Below are 18,204 nucleotides of genomic sequence, written 5' to 3'. Positions count from 1 at the left end.
TTGGGATAACTAGACTTTATATTGGTCTGGCGCTGTGACACAGTTAGCGCGGCTGTCTATAACCATAGGTAATGAGCTCAAGGCTCGTCGCTGGTAGGCTACCCAATGTGGAACCTTGGGAAAGACCTAACGGCAATTGCTCCAACCCAGTGTTCACTACTGTGTTGTACAAATTATCAGCCACACATAATACAATTTTTAAAAAATCACCCATCACCCACAAGGTTATATACTTGGTAACTCATAAGCTGGCACGAGGTGTATGAAACAGAATATCGATTGTGGTTTACATGACGACTGTCGTTTTCGGCTATGTAAGGATAAAGTATGTTACATTCATTCATATATTTTTCATTTTATTTAAGTGAAAAAGAAGCGCACAGTGTAAAAATACAAAGATGTAAAAATATCTGCACTAAGTATAAAAAATATCTATCGAAATTTTATCAATTCTTCTGTTGCTAACTTTAGGACTGTGTTAAAATCATAATTAAGCTTGCTTCTCCAAAATCTTCTTGCTGGTCCCCAGTTTCTTGCGGGATAACAAGGGCTATCAATGCCATGAAATATTCGAGCAATAGCCCTCCCTGTAACTTTATCACCCAAGTCACCACCTAATAAAGTAATTTAAGTTAAATTTTACTACGTTTTCACAATGTATGTCATTAGTAGTACACGTATATAAAAAATCTTAAAAAAATAATTTCCCACTAAGTTACACATGTAATAACTCGTAAGCTCGCCACAGGAGGGAAAGTAAGTTACATTTATGCATTCACACTGCAGAAGTAATACGTAACCTAAGTAGGGTTTGTGTATAAATACAGCATAACAAGATTATTTATGTAAAGAATTGTTTGGTTAGCTGCAAACCATACTGACCATGAACGTATAAGAATTGTCGAACACTTGACCGAATTTCTTCTTCATCTGAGCTTTGTAACTGCAACAATAACATGAGTTTACTTTTGAATTACCGATTACAATAGAAAATAATTAGAAAACATAAAAATGTCAACAACAAAAAAATAATTATTTTGTTTTGCACTGGCTGAAGCCAAATTTTCTACACCATAACTTACTGGTTCTGGTTGATCATCACTTTTGCTGTTTTCCTCTTCTTGGAAATAAGCATCAATCACTTCTTTTAATTGCTCACTTCGAGGGGAGGTGAAATCATCCATGCAACAACCAGCATTAGGGTAACAAAATCTATTGAAAAAAGATCTTTTATGCTACAAAAATAAATAAGATATTTTTTGCAAATTAGCACCTCTATCAAGAATTTTTCTTCGATGTTTTTTAATGCCCTATTCAAGTTGTCTTTATCAGGGTGAAAAAGGCAGTCAGATGCACAAAGTGCTGATACGGTTTAGGTTAATTAGGAAAAAAATTTGCCGGAGAGCTAATTTACAAAACAGGTATAATATTTATATTGATTCATTACATTCAAAATGCTTTTTAGCAACAGTAAACAAGTACATACTTTTGCATCGCATTAAAACATGTTTTTAGCTGAGCTATTTCCTTTTTCTCTTGTGACATAATACGCGTGTGTAAACTTGCTGTAACTTCATCCAGAAATTCATTCGATGTTGATTGTTTTGTGTGAATTAGGAAAGATAAATCCGAAAAATCGACTGAAACTCCACTTTTACCACGTTTTCCAGGTTCTGAAAACAAGCTTGTTAAAATATTAAGTTGGTACAAAACAAAATCGTTTTCTTACCTTCAGAAAGTGTGGTGTCCCATTCTAGCTGCCGAAGATTTCTTTTTAAGTTGACAATATCAAGACATAACTCATTTGCAACCTAGAAAGAACAGCTTTAATAACAGTAGATACTAAAGGAATGAATGTTTTTAAATAGTACCTTGTCTAAAGCAAATTCCACTTCATTTCCACTAAGCTCATCTTTTTCTAATAACATAAGTTTCAAATTAAACTTTCCAAAAAAAATAATTTATACTTGATGTTACCAATTTTAAATTTTGCAATAAATGTCTTGTTACCTTTCATTTTTACTGCAGCAGCAACAGCAGAGCATTTCAAAATAGTTTTCTGCATCTGCGGGATACCTCCATAACAGTGAATACGACATTTTGTCTCAGTGGGAAGAAATACATTGACCAATCCATCAAGCTCCAAATAACAAAGTAAGGTCTCAACACCTAATTAAATATAAAATAATGATATGACAGACAGTTAAAAATCTACTAATTCCTAATCTTAACTTTAGTTCAGTAAATTTAGGGGTTTAAACTGTCTCTATAGCCACCAAACTGTTCCCATGGCCAAAAACGGAATTCTCATTGAAATATTTGTGAATATGATATTAATAAAGCACTTGAGTCTCAGATGTACAGGAGAAGCCCTTGAATGCTTGACCAAGGATAAAACCCACGCTACACGAGGTATTTTTTGATCCTAAGCAAACAAGAAGCACTGGAAATGGCGTGGATTGTTGAAACTGGAATTAATTTAATCCACTTCTGATTTACATCATGCAGAAAATGGAGGAGAAAGGTTGCCTTGGTTTTTTATAGTTCACAGCACCTACTACAAGTGTAGTAAATGAAGCAGAAGCAATTTAAAGACGGGCTTGTCATATTTGAGTACAATGACATTGAAAGGACCAGGTAAGCTTTTAATCTGGCCGTTTGTAATCGCACAGCAGGTGAGCATTGACCATTATGTTCCAATTACATGCTTAAATGGTCATTTGAATTTTAATGATTTTACCGATATATAACATACTGAGTTTATTTTTCAATAAACAGAGCACTTAGATTTATTGCTGGATCAGTAAAACACTTTAACCAATTGATTTCATGACTGTTTCATATTCGTAGCCTCAGAATCAATAAAAAATTTCAGAAGCATAAACTGATTACCTATGCTGCAAGAAAGAGACAGTAAGAAAAAGGTGCGTGGTAGTAGACACAGAGGAGTAAAGCTTGTAAAGGTGCAATAAATCCTCCCGTCTCTATAGCAAATTTAGCCTGGCAGCTCAAAACGTCAATCTAATAAAAAATACCTCAGTTAACTATTAACTTTGGCGACTTGACGAAAGTCTTAAAGGTCAGTGAAGATACGGTAACCAGCAACAGACTTTAATTACTGTCTCCTGCTGACAGTGAGCTGCTACACAGAGCTAAATTAAGAACTGAGGAAAGATTATAAGACTTACAACTTGGGAAAAAACTCCCGTCTTTTATTATTGTTTGTAAACCTGTGAAAATGGATGGAAGTAACAGGTTTATTGGCAGAAGACATAGCGTGGATGCTGTTGCGCTTGCAAGTTCGTCTGTTTTTATAGAGTTTGATATTTTTAATTACAATGTGTGATAAGACATCCAAATCGACACTTTTAGTGTTGGTAGAATCAGCATAACATATCTCATGTCTATCAAATGTCAATCTATCATGGTTTTAATAGGCTTTGAACATATAAATCAATATAGCGGTTGATGTGTAGTTTTATGTGGTTATTGGCTTTTTAGATAACCCTGTAATTATTATTTACAGACCTGAAAAAAACTGGGATTCTGAAGCAATTGCCTGAAACACCACTGCCAAGAATCAGCAACCCTTCAGTGAGTAAATCATTTTTGTGGCAAAACAACCAAAACTAAATGATGTTTAACACAGGGTCATGATCGTAGGCATTCAGTGATGATTGTACCACCTTCACATAGGAGGTATTCTATAAACCCAATCAATGCAAGACGTACAAGTCGTAATTTGTCAATATTTTCCCTCCAGGTGAGCATAGTTCTTGTTAGCATTGATGAGATAAGGTGGTGGGTAATGGAGAAGGCGAGGGAAAAGTTCATGAATTATTAAACAGCATTTGTGTACTGGTAAAAGATAGAGAGTAATGGCGATTTGCTTGTTTTTTACTTTGAAAACTAAAACCCTGCTGCAATGGATGTTTTCTGTTTTATGGGAGCAGTCCAACGCACTGACAACTTTTACTGGTTTGCCGATTGCCCCACAACCTAAGATCGAAGTGGAGAATACATACAAGCTTGAACCGGATGAAGGGAAACAGTTTAAAGCTCATATTGTCCGCAAAGCAGCTCAGGAGGTGAGAAGTTTAACTTGTACGTGTTGTGGTGACTGGAATGTTTTTGTGCTTTTTTCTTCAGGTTCTGGACGAAATTTTGGCCGAAACGGATTACATGACAAAGACCGGTGAAAGAAGTGAGTACAGTTTAAATATTGAACGTTTTTATGTACACTGTCATAAACTCCGCAAAAAACCCTGATCCCAAGTTCATGGAGTTAGATGATTCTTTTGTAAAGAAATATACAAGGATCTAGTGCTACAAAAAAAGGTAACAGACAAAATCAAGTTCAACCAATTGTTTAATGAAAGAGTTATATATTCTGGCTAAACGTGGCAATTTAGGTGAAACAACTCTGTTATTATACAATAAATTAGACTTGATTTTAGTCGGTTACTTTTCCATAACACCAGATTCTTTATGTACACTATCTGAGTGTCTGTTTGCTAGACAAACGTAGTACTGGGATTAGCAAATATATGTTAAGGAATTTCAATTGTTTGAGTGTGATCTTACAGAGAAAGGATTCAAACAGTGGAGCAAAGCATCTGATTCGTCAGAAGGGGGAAGGCTGGCAAAAATACTTGTGAGTGAAGTAACTGACAAAGTTAAAACACTGGGCATGGATAGGTAAGATTCAAATTTACCATTTCCTATATTAAGTATGATATATATAATTTTTTTTTTAATTTACAAAGTTTACTCTTAAATGCATTTTAAGTGTAAAACTCCCAAAACTAGAGTTCCTTAAAAAATTATTTTTTTTAATTTTTTTAAAAAAATAGTTGCATTTTCTAGATTAAGTCTAAACAAAAATTTATTGTAAATTTACACAGTTTACTCTTCTATGCATTTTTAGTGTAAAACTCCCAAAACTAGTTCCCATAAAAAATTGTCTTTTTTGTAAAACTGATACAGTTATAATTACTCATTTTATATTTTTTACTGGCCTTGAATCCTTGATTAATTAGGTTTTTGCCGTTTCAGGTACAAGTTTGTTGTTAATGCATTTGTTGGTGAATGTAAAGGACAAGGCTTATTAATAGCAAGCAGGGGGTTGTGGGACACCAGCACAGATGGACACGTTACAGTTGAATGTAAAACTGCAACACATTTTGCTGTAGTGGTTGTTCACGCTGTGTATTATGAGTGAATGAGTAACACAAATTTTTGGGAGAAAAATAATCATGAAATTTTTGGTGAAACATTAGGCATGACATTTTTTGGTGAAAAATCAGTGCATGAAATAACCATGTTTATTGCCGAACATCTGATTTTTATGTGTTTAAAGAATTTCTTCACAATTTAGTTGGACCCTCTTTTATAATTTCATAAATAAGCATTTGAATTCAACCACAGTTTTAGAATCTTAAAAACTTCAGTGAAAAAGTAAAATGAATTGTGTAAATTTTTTTTTAAGAATTTGTTTTCATAATAACTGCATGTCTTACTATACAGATTTGATGGATTTTTATAACAGGTGTTTTGAATTTTAACTGTGATGAAATATTTTTTTAAACTCAGTATTGATATATACGTACACATTTTTTGTCTCTTTTATTTTACACATATATTATTTTTTTAATAAAACCTGTAATGTAATTATTTGTTTGTACTACGATGTAATAAAAAAGAACAAATTTTAAGTTAAAATATATAATATGTCAATTTTATGGTTGGTCTGTTTTATAACTCATTCATTTTGAAATAAACCATTTTATCTCTGCTGTAATATGTGCGTTTGGTATTTAAATAAATTAGAAAAATTATAAATTAATGTAAAACCAGTACATAAAAATCTTTTATATCTCTGCTCCAATATTTGTGGATTTTTATTAAATATTCTAAGAAAAATAAATAATAGCATATGTGACCTAAGATAGGAATTGGTTTTCAATTAGCATAACCACACCACACCAGTTATATACCTCCTAAAATATAGGGTAAGATGAAACACCTTTAGCACATAATATTTAAATACCCTAATCGTGTTTTAAACAACTAACCAATGGTCTATGGGAATGGTTATTGGTTATGAAACGTTTTTTGTTTTTTTATTTGTTTTTTTTAACTTTTTTGTTTTAATGCTTAAAGGCTTTTTCTTTACTTCCAAATGGTACATGAAAATAGAATAAAAAGGTGTCCAATCTTTTCCCACCCCACTATATATTAAACAGAAAACTAACCTTCACGAGTTATATCCAATTCCTGTATAATTGCATCAATAGGAATAGCAGAATAATGTCCAACACATTCTTTATTTGACCTTCAACACAGGATTAACATTGACTGACATATTAATATTAAATATTGATTTTATTCAAGGTTTACTGGTGCATTGGTTTAGAATGTATCAACAAATAAAAAAGGTCACAGTCAAGAATCGTTGAGACGCATTTTGAAAATTGTATACCAGCGATATAGAAATTTATTAACAACATTTATTGCTAAAGTTAAATTTATTAATAAAAAAGGGAATAATGTGGGGTTAGTATGTGGGATAAAGAGCTGGCTAAGTAAAAATACAAAATAAGGTGCGACATCTTTTAATTATTTGAAAGAACGCAACAGAGTTTCACGACTCACAGTTTAGTCATAGAAGGTTACTGTTTAAGGATTTTGGTTAGTTGCAAGGATTATCATCAATTAAATTATGCTATTCTATGTTGGAACATATATGGTATAAAAAGATTGAAAATTGCAATCAACCAATAAAAAAGACTGGGCTGATTCAATTATGTATTTATTGGAATAAGTAAGTTACTTACGCAGTGCATTTGCATGAAGGAAAGACACGACGGACAAGTTTCTTCACCATAAATCGATCAACCCCTTTACCATAAGTATGTCGGCTCAGTTCCGATAGATCTCCTCCCTGAAGTTGGTGGTAAATATACATAATGCAGAATGCAGATTTAAAAAACTAGGGGTGATTTTGTAAAAACAGATAAGATTTTACAAACTATTAATTTGTGCGTATTCTGAAGAAAGGCCTTATAGAACATACAAGCTTAAAAACATGTAATGGTATTATAGTTAAAAATATGTTCTTATAAAAAAGGGGTGTATATATACAAATCCACCATATCTGCAGCTACACTAACTTCAGCATCAAGAAACAGATGACATTCAGCAGGTAACCTGTCACGCCCAGCTCTTCCAACTTCTTGTACATAACGCTCAAATGATCTGTGATGTTTAACCCAAATTTAGACTAAGTTTTACTAAAGGAAGTTTCTTTGCAAATAAAATTATCTAAAATAAATTAAATTAAAAAAAAAATTTAATCTAAAATTTATTGAATTAAAAACTCAGTTGATCTGACTGGAATATTACACTAACAGTATAGCATATAAATAGTTTTGGTTTATTAGATCATTTAAAATAGTAACTACTGTTATTCTAACCTGGGCATGTTATAGTGGATAACCGCTCTCACATCATGCTTGTCGATTCCCATACCAAATGCTACAGTTGCCACCACAATTCGTAATTTACCCGACATAAAACGTTTCTGCACGCTTCTACGCTGAGCTGCTGACATACCTATACAGAATGGCGTGTGGAAATATAATAGGTGATGTTTGAAAAAATGAGTTAAAGAAGTGCTTGTTTTTGCAGCCACCAAAACAATTAAACACAAATGATATTTATTATATGCTAAGATAGAACATGTTTGTTTTCATTTTCTTCTGTCTGCCTAACTTGGTAGTAAACAAAGGATATTTACAGAATTATATAACTTACACGAATATCCACAAAACTATATACCTTAGTGGATGTTACTGTACAATAAAATGATTTAAGGTTTGCAATAAAAATCACCAAATTAAACATTTTTTTTACCTGCATGGTAGCAATCAGCTTCAATTGTAACAGCTCTCTTTTTACTGCCTGGAAAATAAAAATGTTAATTTTTAGTTTAGTTTCTATAGTACTGTGTAGTGAGATAGAATATCCTTAGCACATAAATCCAATACCTTAAGAGGTATTTAATTCTGTAAATATTCCTTGTTTACTACCACATTGGATGAAAAAAAAGGTAAAAACATTTCTAAGTAATAAGTAATATTACCCCGTCCGACTATATATAACACTTGGCGTGTTAACGCCTTACTTTTTGGTTTTGTTGATCTTTTTCTTTTCTTTGAATTTGATTCAACAATTTGTTCTTCAGGTTCTGCCTATAATGAATATGATATAATTAGTGAGATGGTGTGATAGTAGTTGGATTCTAAATTTATGGTTTGGGGGTCACATTTAATGGTTAATAGGAATTGGTCATTGAAAATTTATTTATATCTATATATATATTTTTTTTAAGCTTAAAAAAATACTATATATTAAAAACACATTACAAACATTTTTTTTAAGGAAAACAGCTTTAATTAGAAAACTTTACCTCAGCTTCAGTTGGTTCTCTCTGCATTCTTGTTCTTAAATACGAGGACACACGAGCCACCTCGTCACGACGGGTGCAGTAAATGATCACAGAGTCAAGTTTTCGAAATCGGTCGCCATTTAGCAACATTTCAAGAGCCTGAGATAAAAAGACACAATAAAATTTAACAAACTTATTTAAAAATTAGATTAATGAATTACAAGCAAAAGAAAAACCCTCTACAAAAAAATTATCTACAAAAATTTTTATATAGTTTTGTACCTCATCCTTATATCTGTCTTTTGAAATAGAGAGAGACAAGTTCTTTGGAAGTGACATGCTTAAGATCATACCGTGTCTTGGGTCTGTTATACCTGCGGAAAATACATGTATATTCTATTCTGTTTTATTGTGTACGAGGTCATATAGAATAATAGTTTTCAGCAATACAGTAAAAAAACAACCATGTATACAGTTACGTGGGAACTTGTAAGCTGGCACAAGGTGTATGAATCATTACAAAACACCCATGGTATAACGACTGTCGGTTTTCAGCCACGCGAGGATAATGATACCTACATGGAATAGGATTCGCTTACCTAGTTGCTTAGCCACTGAGATACAAGTTGAGCGTGTAGATGTAGCCGTTAAACCAACCAGACATTTTATTCCAAGCTGATCTTTTAGAACCTGATAATTAAACAGAGATAACAATATTTCATTCCGCAAGGTGAAGAATTAAAGGCACAAAAAAATAGAATATTTTTCTAGATTTTTACCCTAAAATAACATTTTAACACGCTAAAATACTAAGCAAAATAATAAAATATTTAGTACCTATTCTTTTAAATATAAATGTTTAAAAAATGGTAATCTTTTAAATAAAAAAGTTTCATAATATACCTAAAAATTACTATTTCTTCCAAAACACAGTAAAAAAAACTGCCTAAATTGCTTTAAAAACAGAATCTTACTTTGCAAACTCTAAGGTAGGAAGGTCTAAAGCTGTGAGACCATTCTGACAAACAGTGGCATTCATCCACGCACACAAATGATATAGGAGGTAGTTTTGCAAGAGGACTGTAGTAAGGTGACATGCCTGCCCATGAGGTCAATGCTTCAGGAGATACAAGCAAAATATCCACCTGTGTAAAAATATTTGGGTTTAAGTATAACAGTTATCACACTTACTCTTAAAAAGAACACAATAAAGTTTTACATAAAATTCTTTTTTCTTTATAATTTAAAAAAAACATACAGTTTTACTTAAAATTAGTTTAAGGTAAAACAATTGGCAGACTGGTCATTAATTATATTTTTTTCTTGCAGTAAATTAATACAAAACAATGACATGGTTTTTTAAACAATTTAGGAATTTGCGTAAAGTTTATTTTATTGTAAAAAAATTAGAAATTAATTTCATTTTTTTAGGAAATTAAAAAAGTAAGGAAAAGTTTACATTTCCATTCTGTATCTCAACCATAGATTTTTCTCTTTGTTCCTTGGTCATGCCTGAGTGGAGACGGGTGGCACGTAGAAATTTAGGAAGCCCATGTACCTTGGAAAATATAAATTTTATGTTAACATAAAACTACCAATATTAAAAGATAGATATATTCCAGGGGCTTTCAAATTGGAGGATAGAAATATACACACAAGGTTTTTCATTTTATTGTATATTTTTTTTATGTATTCGGATACACGAGATTTAAACCCAAGAGCTAAATTAAAATAGCTATGATCAGTTATCAAATATAGCATATGATCAGTTATCAATGATATAAAGATACAAACTTACTTGGTCATCCATAAGCGATACAAGAGGAGATATAACAAGGGTGATACTGCTACGTTTCATGGCATACATGTATGCAGGAAGCTGGTAACATAAAGATTTCCCTGAACCAGTTGACAGGACAAGAAGTGTCGGTTTTCCTGGATAGAAAATCAATAAGTTTTGTTGCTGACATATTGAAAGCTGTTCGAACATACCAGGGTTTGCGATAGATTAAAAATTTAAAAAAAATTTTAAAACATAGTTTAAAATATAGTAGAGCAGAACTTCCCAAACTTTTTACCCACAGCGCTAATTAATTCCCTAAAATTTTCCGCAACCCTTTATGGTTAATTTATTATCATATGTTACATGTAGTACTTGTGAAAAAAAGTAGTATAATAAACACTTACCTAATAATATCCTTTTCATTGCTTGTAGTTGTCCAGTTCGAAACTCGGAGAAACCAAACTTCTTTAAAACTGAATAAACTTCATCTTCATTGAAACTATCTTCAGTATACAGTGGTTCAGCGTGCTCCAGTGTGATTTGTGTTTGCTGGAATTGTTGGCTCGAATAAGACAAAGGCTCGCTGGCAGGGTCGGAAACAAGATTTTCAAGAAACTTGTCCCAGGAGGCTAAAAACAAGTTCATGATGATGTTTAAAAAGTGTAAGATGAAATTGAAAGTAAAAACATTTTTTTAACACCAAATATCCCTTAGATCCGCTTATGAATACAGTTTATGTCAAAATTATAAAAGAAAAATTGAAATTAAAATTATATACCTTTATTTTCTGCATCCTGCTCTTTGGCTTTGCCTTTAAATTTTCCTAAAAATGATAGAAATATATTTTTAAATTACGGTTTATAATCTAAATGTGAAACATTATACTCCAATGATACAAATCATGGAGCTGTGATTTAAAACCAAAACATAAATACCTGTACACTTGCTTGCCCAATGACCGGTCTCTCCACATTTAAAACATTTATCCTCGCTTCTGTCCCTGTACCCTCCACCCCCACCTAATGACGAACCACCACTCCTACCTTTCCAACCGCTCCGGAACGAAAAACCCTTTTTCGAAAGTTTTTCTCGAAAAACCTGAAAATAAAATTTTATCTATTAAAAAAAACAAATATAACACCAGGAGTAATAACAAACATTTTTTTACAATTGCACTTCACATATTCTTTCTCAATTTTTCACCTGTTTCCTCAAGAATCGGCCCTGGCCCCCTTTTCTACTAAATGTTTTTTGTTTCATGTTTAAACGGCGAAAGTTGGTGCTAGCGAGACCACCACCACCTCCTCCACTCGACCCACCACTTTTTGAAGTAGACTTTGCACCTGTACAATGAATGTCATTAGTAGGAGTAGCCCAGTTTGGGTATTTTATTATTATTTTTTTAAATGTAAAAAAATTTAGGGGAAGAAATGTAAAAAAAATTATAATATTTAAAAATTAATGGAAATAAAAATGCAGTTGGTTTGAGTTAAGTCATAGGGTCATCTCTTATAATTCAATGTTACTTTAATAGCGGTTTAAAATGGGCGCATTTTGGGGAGAAAATGGAGGGGTTTTACTGCGCTAGTGGATATCATTATTAAAATTAAATACAGACATGTTGCATAGTAACATTTTAATTTTTAACTTTATTTCAATTTCACCTTTTTCATTCTGCTGAGAAGTTTCCATACCCTCACTTTCAATTTTCTCAGGTTGCCCCTTTATTCTCACAGGTGGGGATTCCTCACTTTTATTTAAATTTGCAGGAAAATCATCTGAAATTTTGTCCTTTGCCTGAACTGGATTAGATGGAACAGGTAGAGTAGAAATATCTTTACTAGCTTCATTTTCTGTACTGGCCATAGAAACACTCGGATTCTCAGTTACAAAAACAGGTATTTCACCTAAACCAGCCCGTTCAGTATCTTTCATTAAATTAGTTTTATCATCTTTGCTTGGCATCTCAGAAGTGTTACCTATCTCTTCTTCCATTTTCTTCATTTTCTTCTCATTTTTAACGTTTTCTTCCAGGTTTATAAGATCAGATAAATCATCCGATTGTTCATTGAGCCAGGACAAACTCACAGAAGAGTTCAATATCTTTCGATTTTGACCGAACGCAGTAAATGCTTTTGGCTTCGCAGCATCACACGTTTGTGGTGGTACCAAATTTGAATTATGTGAAGCTAATACTTTTACTCCATTATTCTCAAGACCATCCTTGGAAATTTCTTCATTTACGTTCACCAATTTTACATTTTCTTTATTTTCATCACAATTTAAAGTTTCAGTGGGATACGATTTCTTAAAAGCAGTAGAACGCGGCCTTGTGAACGAACTTTTCAAATTTCTCTTCAGATTATCCCTGTAAGATGGAACTTCTTCCACAATCTCTACTTCTTCTTTTTTTTCCTCTTCTTCCTTAGCAGTTTCCACATGGTCATCCATATCAGGGGGCATTGTGTTTGCTTTCAACAAGGATTTACCCCAAACGGATTTACCTTTTTCAGCCACAGCCACAGGTATATTTTCCTTCTCTTTTTTCATTCTGAAATAAGTAAGGTAATAAAATTTACTTTATACTTGCAAAAAAACAAAACGCTTTAGTCACTTTAACACGATGTTCTGTTTCATACACCTCATGCTTGTTATAAATTACCATGTATGTAACTTTGTGGGTGATTGATTTTTCTGTATGACTGACAATTTGGACAACCCATTAGTGACCACTGGGTTAGAGCAATTGCCGTTAATTATCTTGGCCCAAGACGTAATACAGCCATTTTGAAAAGAGAAATAATTTGAATTTCACTAAACACATGTAATAACTATTACCGAAAAATTTTTAGGTCAAACAATAAACTCTTACTTTGCGTATTTGATGTACATATCTCTTGCTATTGCATCAGTTGAAATATCATTTTTTCCCGGTTTTCTACCATGTTGCTTAGCAAACGTGATCTCCCACATTTTGATCTTCACTTTTAAATCCATGAACGGTAACTCTGATTTGAAATCATTTTCAACAGGCATTTTACTTCAGGTATATCAATTCAATTTAAATACAATTGATCTATTACAATATATTCAATGCAACATTACTTATCACCACACCATGAACAAATTGTTATTATTTATATAATATGAACTACAACACTATTGGAAATATTTCAACATAATTTGAAACTTGACAATATTTATCAAAAATGACATTAAATGGCTTCATAGTTCATACACACACTTCAAAATCTATATTTGAAACGATAAATAAGAGAACACCCATGCAGAAATTTGTTAACCAATCACCCTTAACCAAATATGACTCTACATGACTTTTTATGTAACTAGAGTTATTTATTAATTTGTTCCTCGAACACAGAGTACTTTTTCATCACTTCTTCCCAGGTTGTATTCTCTTGCACAAGATCGTAAACAATTTGAGGAATTTCTTCAACAGTCGCCCTGATTTGTACCAAGCTGTCACGCTCTCTCAAAGTTGCAGTATGCGGTTCTATCTTCACTGTATCAAAGTCAACGGTGATACCAAAGGGAACAGCTATTTCATCAGTACGTGCATAACGCTTGCCGATTGAACCAGATGAAGTGTCGACCTTATGTGAGATGCCGAGTTTCTTCAGGGCTAAAGATAATGATGTAATAAAGGGGTTGAAATCTGGTTTGTTGCTTAGCGGAAGCAAAGAACACTTGTAAGGAGCTATAACAGCGGGAAGAGAGAAAAACGTACGCTGTTCATCTGCAGCTCGGATTTTAAAATTGTGTTCCAATGTGGAATAAAGCAGCCTTCCAAATCCAAATGAAGGTTCAATGACAGAAGGCATGAATTCTTCCACTTGGAATGTTTTCTTGGTGCGTTTTACTGCCACCATTCCTGGTAGAACGTTAAACTTTCCACCATCTGAATGAGTATAAACATACACAGAATTAGCAGTCATTTCAGTTTCCAAATTCACGATCTCTTCTTCACTGAGACCTTCTAAATGCGCTTGCACTTTCTTGGCATCTTTCTTAAAAGCTTTTCCCACAGCTTGCTTATTGCAACTAAGAGAAACCACGTCTCTTTGGACAGGTTCAGGAAGGGGCCTCTCGGCTGACAAGTTAACTTTAGCAGCTTGCGAATGACATTTTAGGTCATAACACGAACGATCAGCACAACCAACGCACTCCACCCACCCATATGATGTTTTGCATTCAGCATCCCAGCAGTCACAGGCATAATGGGCCATTTCGTTCTGCATATGCTGACGAAATCTGAACTTAAATGGGTCTATTCCAACTTTGACACAAAAGAGATAAATCCTGCCCATAAAGTATCCGAGTGTCTCATTATCAATTGTTCCATCTTCTACTGCAGATCCAAGGGTCCTAATTGAAGGTGCTTCTCCATTCAATTGAGCCTTGCTAGAGTAAAGAGGGACTTTAATATCTTTGACCGTCGAAAACAAAGGATGTTCTTTGCGCAAAGGATCAACAAAATGCTCAATTTCACCCATTTGAAATTCCCGCACCCGAATTAACCCAGATCTTGGGGAAATTTCATTTCTAAATGACATGCCAATTTGAACTGCTGAAAATGGTAACTTTCCTTGATTAAATTCCAACAATCTCTTAAAATTGAGGAAAATTCCCTGAGCAGTTTCCGGTCTAAGATATCCTGGCATTGCGTTGCCTGGTCCAATAGTGGTTTGAAACATTAGATTAAAATCCATTGGGTCTGAAATTTCATTGCCAGTCACTGGTGATTTGACTTCAAACTCTCTCATTAGAGTTCCCAATTCCTCTTTCCCATAGTTGTCCAGCTGCTGCAATACAGTCTTACACTTTTCCTTCACATCCAAACCAACCTTCTTGTCTTGCATCAGCTTTTCAATATGTCCCTCAAGCAAATGATCTGCACGAAAGCAAGCACCAGTTTTTTCATCTTTGACCATCAGATCAGCAAACCTCTCAATGTGACCTGAAGCGCGTAATACGGGCTCTGGTGTCAGCATTGTACATTCTATTTCCAGCATCTGATCATGCAAAATAAAATGCTGCTTCCACTCTGAAATGATGTTATTTTTCAACATGCAACCCACTGGACCAAAGTCATACAAGCCACTTACACCCCCATACAGCTCAAAAGCTTGGCCATAGAAGAATCGTCTCTTCAAAGTATCTTCCATCTGCTGTCTTGGAAAATCCTCCTTTGCAACCAATTCATTCTCTTTGTTAAGCAGTTGCCTTTTCCTTGCTTTCAACTCAGCAACTGCTCTTTCAATGTCAATTGTTGTGGCCCCGCTCTCTTTTAATCCTCGAACGATGTCTCCCTGCTCCTTAACATGAAGACGAAGTGGCGCGAGGACCTTTTCTGCATCTGCATCACCCATTTCTAGCTTTTCTTTTAGAAATTTCCTATTAATAAGTTCCTGTTTTCTCAGTTCAAATTCTTGTACTTGCAAAACACTTTTCGATGCAAATCGCCTTGGACAAAATGTTTTGCACACTTTAAGAAAGGTACTTTGAAATCCTAGAATCATAGTAAAATGTAAGATAACATTACACCATGACCAATAAGCATTAAAACTAAGGCAGGTTCCTCTATATTGACATACAACAGTTTAACTAACACCAAGCAACAAACATCACAAACCAATTTTTTTTAAAACATTTTTTAGAATAACAAGCATTGAACCATATACTACATCAATAATGATAAAAGTTAAAGCTATAGTTAAACAGCTATAATTTCAGAATGGGTACATAACTTATGTACTATGATAATATTTACGTTAGCTAACTACCCATAACCCATATAATACTGTATAATAAACGGTGTAACATTATCTGCCACGTGTCAGTTTTGGTTCCAATTTTTTTACATTTAAACAATCTTATTTCGACCTAAATATTCTTTATCTTGTAAAACCGAACTAAAACGACAATATATTACTTTGTATGCCAATGTGCCTAATGAAATTGAATGACGAAATACTGTTGCGATTACCTATCTCCTTTTCCCGCGCACTACTGTGATCAGCTGGTCTGGTTTAAAGGTGGTTTCCCTTCAAACTGTTGTGTTGCATCAGAGAAAACTTAAGCCAGGTAAACGTATGTTTTGTACTAAATTCTTCGCTCATTGAACCAAAGAATACTGAGCACGATATTTTACATTTTTTACAGTGTTTTACAGTTTAGCATGTATCCCAACGATAATTATTCTGGCGAGAATTTCAGTTCGACAAAAATCGTTCCAATCGAACCCAACAAAACAAGCAATGCACCGATCACACTGGTGATATTCGGGACAGTTTTTAACAAAATGATTTCTAATATAAAACTAAATACAATTAATGATGTGTATACCATTGATACTGGTCCGGCGCGTTCAAGCTGAAGAGCCAAAGCCAGAATATAGCTAGATAGCGCAGCGCTTAAGACGCTAGCAATTAAACGTCCCCAATCATACATGCATGGGATGTACCACCCCTGGTCGGTAATGTAGGCATATATTGGGAACGCTATCAAAGCTTGTGCACAGACAGAAGTCATAATCTGAGACAGATGCACTTTGTCTTTTAACTTTCTCCCGGTAACGAATCTTCCTGCAGCTAAAAAAGCGGAAGCGACTGATAAAGCAACCCCCAAAGCTCTGTTTTGATTTGAATCAGCATTAGTTCCACTGTCGTCCCCGAATACGAACGTTGGACGAGCCACAAGGAACACACCAACCAAACTAGCGATTGCCAGAATAATAACAACCGGATGATGTTTTTCTATAAACGTAAATTGTAGGAATAAAAACATTAGCTACATTTAATAAAAGTGTCAAAGTACAGTAATAACACAGTGTTAGAATATATATATTACCTGCTCGTGTTTTAAACAATTAACAAGTCTGTGGAAGTCGTGAGGATACGGTTTTATAAATCTTTAAATGTTCTTTGTTTACTACTAAACGGGACGACAAAGAAAGTGAAGAAGTGTCCCATCTTCCCCAACCCTACTATATATTAACTTACCTTTCAAGAATATGTAGGACACCGCCAAGGTGATAACGAAGTAAGAATAGGATATTGCGATGCTGTCACCTGCAGAAAGCTCATCGAGGGATAGGTAAAATGTAAGGGTACTTCCAATGGAAAAAAATCCAAAAGCTAACAAGTACGACATTGAGTTTAAGTTTATATCCGGAAGTTCGTTCTTTATTGTTTTAAAAGTCAGACACGGAATGTTGAAGAGGTATAAAAATGCATATCGGAGGAAACATGCTTGCACGCTGGCGGAGTCTTCTGTCGATTTGTAAAGTACAGCACCGAGAGACATGGTGAAAGCAGAAATGACGCCACATATAAGACCGGCTGATCGCCGCAAGTTATACCTTCTTGATTCCACCATACTGTGATATTTACCGTCTAAACAAAAACACACAAATCCTGGAAGAGTATAACAATATTTAGGTCCATTACTAATAATTACTGGTTTAATGATATAAACAAAGCTTACTTTCTAAGGTTGTGCAAATACAAACGCTTTACTTTGTTGTGTTACTTTGTTGTCAAAACATTAAGCCGGCTGCACAAATTCAGCGTTTTCCGGAACTAAAGTGTTCGTTTTTAGAACGTTATGCGTTTGACAATGCACACACACGCAAGGCTTATACCGCCAGGCGAATTCTTGCTCAAAGGCCCCTTTTGAATATATTTTCAACTTTGTCGCGGAACCAAAAGTTACTAAACCTGTTCTTGGTCGTTTTTTCGCGCTTATGCCGCTGCAAATATAATTCGAATCCGTCGACGCAAAGCGTATGGCGTCGCAAACTACGTTTTTTATAGTAGTACAATAATAGTGGTATGTAACATGAATAGTAAACAATGAGAGGTAATAATAGTTAAGCAATTAATATAATAGCAACGCTATGGTAATAAACCTTTACCCAAAGTCTCGATCGATAGAAATACACTGCTGCTAA

At 33.9% G+C, this 18,204-nt stretch overlaps 4 protein-coding genes across 6 annotated transcripts; 1 reads left to right on the top strand and 3 right to left on the bottom strand.

Moving 5' to 3' along the window:
* Nucleotides 1-339: 339 nt before the first annotated feature.
* LOC149738925 (ATP-dependent DNA helicase Q4-like) lies at nucleotides 340-13,310 on the bottom strand. Its single transcript, XM_089874624.1, has 25 exons — nucleotides 13,105-13,310; nucleotides 11,897-12,783; nucleotides 11,436-11,575; nucleotides 11,168-11,330; nucleotides 11,011-11,055; nucleotides 10,637-10,861; nucleotides 10,248-10,384; nucleotides 9,909-10,007; nucleotides 9,424-9,594; nucleotides 9,049-9,139; nucleotides 8,732-8,823; nucleotides 8,471-8,608; nucleotides 8,186-8,252; nucleotides 7,915-7,962; nucleotides 7,476-7,614; nucleotides 7,173-7,257; nucleotides 6,837-6,943; nucleotides 6,255-6,334; nucleotides 2,011-2,169; nucleotides 1,872-1,918; nucleotides 1,730-1,811; nucleotides 1,487-1,673; nucleotides 1,083-1,212; nucleotides 883-943; nucleotides 340-614 (listed from the first exon to the last, which is right to left on the bottom strand). The coding sequence occupies exons 1-25, from the start codon at nucleotides 13,266-13,268 to the stop codon at nucleotides 433-435; spliced, it is 3,726 nt and encodes a 1,241-aa protein (XP_089730750.1). The 5' UTR covers nucleotides 13,269-13,310; the 3' UTR covers nucleotides 340-432.
* On the top strand, nucleotides 2,267-5,800 carry LOC149738926 (dynein light chain Tctex-type protein 2B-like). Of its 3 annotated transcripts, XM_089874645.1 has the most exons (8): nucleotides 2,771-3,079; nucleotides 3,136-3,299; nucleotides 3,527-3,594; nucleotides 3,650-3,763; nucleotides 3,954-4,088; nucleotides 4,150-4,204; nucleotides 4,587-4,698; nucleotides 5,056-5,800. In XM_089874645.1, the coding sequence occupies exons 2-8, from the start codon at nucleotides 3,239-3,241 to the stop codon at nucleotides 5,219-5,221; spliced, it is 711 nt and encodes a 236-aa protein (XP_089730771.1). In that variant the 5' UTR covers nucleotides 2,771-3,079; nucleotides 3,136-3,238; the 3' UTR covers nucleotides 5,222-5,800. The 3 variants fall into 3 exon arrangements, with proteins under 3 accessions (XP_089730772.1, XP_089730771.1, XP_089730770.1); XM_089874646.1 differs by lacking the exons at nucleotides 2,771-3,079; nucleotides 3,136-3,299 and adding an exon at nucleotides 2,267-2,637; XM_089874644.1 differs by having other exon boundaries at nucleotides 2,771-3,299.
* Nucleotides 13,308-15,944, bottom strand: LOC149738924 (glycine--tRNA ligase-like). Its single transcript, XM_089874630.1, has one exon. It carries the CDS (start codon nucleotides 15,770-15,772, stop codon nucleotides 13,586-13,588), a length of 2,187 nt encoding a protein of 728 aa, XP_089730756.1. The 5' UTR covers nucleotides 15,773-15,944; the 3' UTR covers nucleotides 13,308-13,585.
* On the bottom strand, nucleotides 15,833-17,901 carry LOC149738923 (solute carrier family 35 member G1-like). Its single transcript, XM_089874641.1, has 2 exons — nucleotides 17,255-17,901; nucleotides 15,833-17,008 (listed from the first exon to the last, which is right to left on the bottom strand). Exons 1-2 carry the CDS (start codon nucleotides 17,628-17,630, stop codon nucleotides 16,449-16,451), a joined length of 936 nt encoding a protein of 311 aa, XP_089730767.1. The 5' UTR covers nucleotides 17,631-17,901; the 3' UTR covers nucleotides 15,833-16,448.
* Between the last annotated feature and the right edge of the window lie 303 nt (nucleotides 17,902-18,204).

Source organism: Ciona robusta, chromosome 3 (genome assembly GCF_009617815.1).
Source record: "Ciona robusta chromosome 3, ASM961781v2".
Classification (NCBI taxonomy): domain Eukaryota; kingdom Metazoa; phylum Chordata; class Ascidiacea; order Phlebobranchia; family Cionidae; genus Ciona; species Ciona robusta.
Note: the sequence above shows the minus strand (reverse complement) of the source record. Positions and strands in the feature narration are given on the sequence as shown.

Excerpts from the sequence above, each read along its gene's own strand:
- LOC149738924 (XM_089874630.1), bottom strand. The coding sequence starts at position 15,772 with ATGATTCTAGGATTTCAAAGTACCTTTCTTAAAGTGTGCAAAACATTT.
- LOC149738923 (XM_089874641.1), bottom strand. The coding sequence starts at position 17,630 with ATGGTGGAATCAAGAAGGTATAACTTGCGGCGATCAGCCGGTCTTATA. Across the intron at positions 17,009-17,254 it reads GTCCTACATATTCTTGAAAG|AAAAACATCATCCGGTTGTT; the intron begins GTAAGTTAATAT and ends TTACGTTTATAG.
- LOC149738926 (XM_089874645.1), top strand. The coding sequence starts at position 3,239 with ATGGATGGAAGTAACAGGTTTATTGGCAGAAGACATAGCGTGGATGCT. Across the intron at positions 3,300-3,526 it reads GGATGCTGTTGCGCTTGCAA|ACCTGAAAAAAACTGGGATT; the intron begins GTTCGTCTGTTT and ends TATTATTTACAG. Across the intron at positions 3,764-3,953 it reads TGTCAATATTTTCCCTCCAG|TCCAACGCACTGACAACTTT; the intron begins GTGAGCATAGTT and ends TTATGGGAGCAG.
- LOC149738925 (XM_089874624.1), bottom strand. The coding sequence starts at position 13,268 with ATGCCTGTTGAAAATGATTTCAAATCAGAGTTACCGTTCATGGATTTA. Across the intron at positions 7,963-8,185 it reads AAGATCAACAAAACCAAAAA|GCAGTAAAAAGAGAGCTGTT; the intron begins GTAAGGCGTTAA and ends TTTATTTTCCAG. Across the intron at positions 7,615-7,914 it reads AGCTGATTGCTACCATGCAG|GTATGTCAGCAGCTCAGCGT; the intron begins GTAAAAAAAATG and ends CATTCTGTATAG.